The 3,760-nt window shown below is 30.9% G+C and overlaps 1 protein-coding gene across 1 annotated transcript in view; it reads left to right on the forward strand.

Moving 5' to 3' along the window:
* Window positions 1-3,053: 3,053 nt before the first annotated feature.
* The window catches only part of LOC107453353 (protein extra-macrochaetae), a 12,967-nt gene continuing 12,260 nt past the window's right edge, over window positions 3,054-3,760 (forward strand). Inside the window, exon 1 of the mRNA XM_016070144.3 lies at window positions 3,054-3,383. Within this exon, the coding sequence (XP_015925630.1) occupies window positions 3,111-3,383 (273 nt within the window). The 5' untranslated portion in view covers window positions 3,054-3,110. The remainder of the gene's footprint in view (window positions 3,384-3,760) is intronic.

Below are 3,760 nucleotides of genomic sequence, written 5' to 3' on the forward strand. Positions count from 1 at the left end.
AACCTTTGAATTATTTAAATGTAGTGGTGTGGGGGAGAAATCAAATTTACGAGATATAGAATCATACATTAAAACATTAGCTTAGTTACCACTAGAAGAAATTTTCCCAATAAGCGTTGGAAATTGGCAACACTGTCACTATGAAAAATATTTTCCGAAGTAACGGAATACATGTTGGTTTATGCCTAGTGGATATTTTTTCTATTATTTAGGTAACACTTTAACCTGCTGCATAAATAGCACGAGATTTAAGGGTAACGCACGATTGAGAAATAATACACTATATGATAGGGGTGCACAGCTCTTGATGCGTGGCCCACGCCATCACCTAAACATAATAATAAAAGTATTATAATTTTTTTTGGAAAATAAAAAAGAATGGAAAATTTTCAATTACGCATCTGAGTTTTGGATGCGCCAAATTTAAATCAGTGTAGTTTTTCGAGCTCTTTTTTCGGTGGTTATTGCTACAAATTTCTATAGTTTTAAAAATCCTGCCACCCATACAAAAATTTAGAAGGTGGTAGCAAAACTCCTTCATTTCCACTCTGTTTTTCAAAGAAAATATTACCGGTATATGTAATCAGTACTACAATCGTTCGTCGTAATTTTTTTCAAAAATTGAAGTGATAAGTTTGCTCCAACTTTTATGAAATCCTGCGTATCACTTTTTAAATTCTTTTATCCATAACAGCTGTAATTCATTTTTTGGAGAAATTCCCCACATGCATTGTGTTAAAATCTCGATCTTTTTAATACGATATTATAACGAATCGCGAAAATCGTTGTTGTTGTTGTTAATTTACGTCGCACTAGAGCTGCACAATGGGCTATTGGCGACGGTCTGGGAAACATCCCGGAGGATGATCCGAAGACATGCCATCACAATTTTGATCCGGATGGATCAAAATTGTGATGGATCAAAATTTTGATCCGGAGGGGATGGCACCCCCGCTTTGGCAGCCCGACGACCTGCGCGCGAAGTCAAGCACTTTACGGTAGCACAGTTTAACGAGGACCAATACCGCACACCCTCGGTCCCTACGCAGACTGATCCAAGTGGTCACCCACCCGCACACTGACCGCAGCCAGTGATGCTTGACTTCGGTGATCTGCTGGGAACCGTGTCTTATCGATCAGTCCACTGCGGGACTCGCGAAAATCGAATCTTGCATTTTTGACGTGTCTTATTTGTGTCAACTTAATCGTAAATACAAGCCATTTTTTAAAAAAAATAATTTTTTCTCTTAAAAATACCGATGCTCTAAGCACGACTCCACTTGTGCATTTCAATGTGCGCTGCCGATCGCAAATCTAATTTTTTTTTTTTTTTTTTATAGTCCTTTCTATTGCTACGCTTTTTGACAGGGCTTCGAAAATCCTGATATTTTTAATCCGGTGCTATAACGAATCGCTATTTTCGATTCAGGCATTTTTAATCATCACCATGGATGTACTTTTTTTGTGCGACTTCATCATCAATCCAAGTTAATTTCTTTTTTAAATCGATATTTTTAATACAAAACGTATAATTTGAATTTAGGTTTTTATACTGCTTACTTTTTTTAAACTTTGTTTCGAATTTTTTGTAACTTAAAGCGGTTTTAAGAATTAACATTCATGAAATTTTTTAAAATTTCACTATAAAAATATATGTCCTAAAGTTAAAAATGTACTGAACTGAATAACAACTGAATGTTGAATCGTATTTTGAGCTATAATGCTTTTGTTTTATTTTAAATCATTTTAAACTTCATACAATCCCATTAATTAAAATATGTGATTTGCATTTATATTGCTCAATAAAGTATTTTTTACATTTCATTTAATTTATTTTAAAATGCACTTTTGTGTTACGTGAAGTGATAAAAAAAAAACCACAACTTATAACTTCAATTATTTGAGTAACCGCGGACAGTAGTGAAATATTTTGTTAGATTTATCTAGGATAACATTTTATTTAGGAATTAAATATTTTGTTAGATTTAAATTAGAATAAAACTTTTGTTCGTTTGTTCTTGAAAATTTGCTACCATTTTTCATGTTTTATAGGCTGCTGAGACCACTGATTATGGTGAAAATCTTATTTAGATATGAGACGCATGAAAGCGCCGAAAATTCCTGATTAAGAGGCAAATATTAGGTATTAATTTAGTTAATTTTTAAATATTTAGTTAATTTTTTAACACGTTCACTCAGGGAAAAGTGAAAATACTGGTACGGGAAAAGAGAAAATACTGGTAGAAGAACTATTTCAATATTAGATAATATTCGGGAGGAGTTAATCTATTCTCAACAATAACAATTCACTGTAAGAAAATTTATCACGGCGAAGAAGCAATTGAATTCGGCGTGAACGTGTTAATATTAATTTAGTTAATTTTTTTAATGAAATTATTTTTTTTCCTTGAAAGAAAATTGCATATTTCTTTCACGGAATTTTATTGATTCAATCCCAAAATATGTTTTGATAGAATCTAATAAAACTTGTTAGAATGGTTTAAAATAATTAGCTTAGATTATATTTTTTCGTATCAAACTTTCCTTTTTTGTTTTAGTAATCTTATTCATTGAGCTTGAAGATAAAATTTTAAACATAAAAACTTGATACTACTTATGATTTTCAGACTAAATTATTACTCTATGGTTATACTCAAATTGTTCCAAAACAAAATTATGAAGTATATTTTTACTTTAAAATGTTTTAAAATTAAAGAGTAGTTCATATGAATTTGAACTTTCTTACACAATCGAAAAATATTTTCTTTTTAAATTATTTTAACTCTATGAATACATAACAGTAAAAACTTGCTTTGGTTTTTATTCATTTATTGCTTCAGTAAAAGATTTGAGTAATTTAAAAATTTTCATTCTCCCCGCTAGATGGTATTCCAATCCCATTGTCACTCAATCGTTTCGTTTTGGGGAAAATTTTATCTTCTCATACACCCTGAAGGATTAACTGATTTTCTACCATTGGTCGAATTCTGCTTTAGAGCTCCGCCTTAGAAAACTTACGCATGCGCAAAACTATTCCCTAACACTTTTAAATATGTAGGAGATCATTAAGAGGAGCCAGCTATAAGTGAAAGGCTCTCTTCGATACAGTCATGCCTGTCAGTGATAAACAAATGAAAATACGAAGATCAGCTAGAGACGTCAATCATGAAGAAATACAGGCACTTCTGTCAAAATTGAAAGAAATAGTGCCAAATATGCCTCGAAATCGAAGGCTGTCAAAATTGGAGATAATTCAATACGTGATTGATTACATTGTGGACTTGCAAATTGCTTTGGAATGTCCACATGGAATTAGTCCAATTAATTCATCACATAGACAACCACTTGGTGTGATATCATCTCCTTCCAATTCTAGGCAAGATGTAAGTATACGTTCTTTTAAAATATTTAAATATTACGGTCAAAACTAATAAATTGACAGTATGGGTAGATATAAAATATTCTCACAACATATATTAATACCTATATATAGCAGAGGTACAATTCAAAACTTGTTTATAAATGAGATAATCCAAGAGTAACTTGAAATTTTATATTATGTAGAAGTGTAGAATATTTTTACTACATATCGATATGCACACATATGGTAGAGGTATAATTTAAAGCTTGTAAAAGTATGAAATATTTTTACATTATATTCAAATGCATACATTTGTTGGAGACATTTTTCAAAATTTGTGTTATAAAAAATAAATTATTATTCAAAAGTAAAAAATATTTTCCTATATATATATATATA

This window comes from Parasteatoda tepidariorum, chromosome X2 (genome assembly GCF_043381705.1).
Source record: "Parasteatoda tepidariorum isolate YZ-2023 chromosome X2, CAS_Ptep_4.0, whole genome shotgun sequence".
NCBI lineage: Eukaryota > Metazoa > Arthropoda > Arachnida > Araneae > Theridiidae > Parasteatoda > Parasteatoda tepidariorum.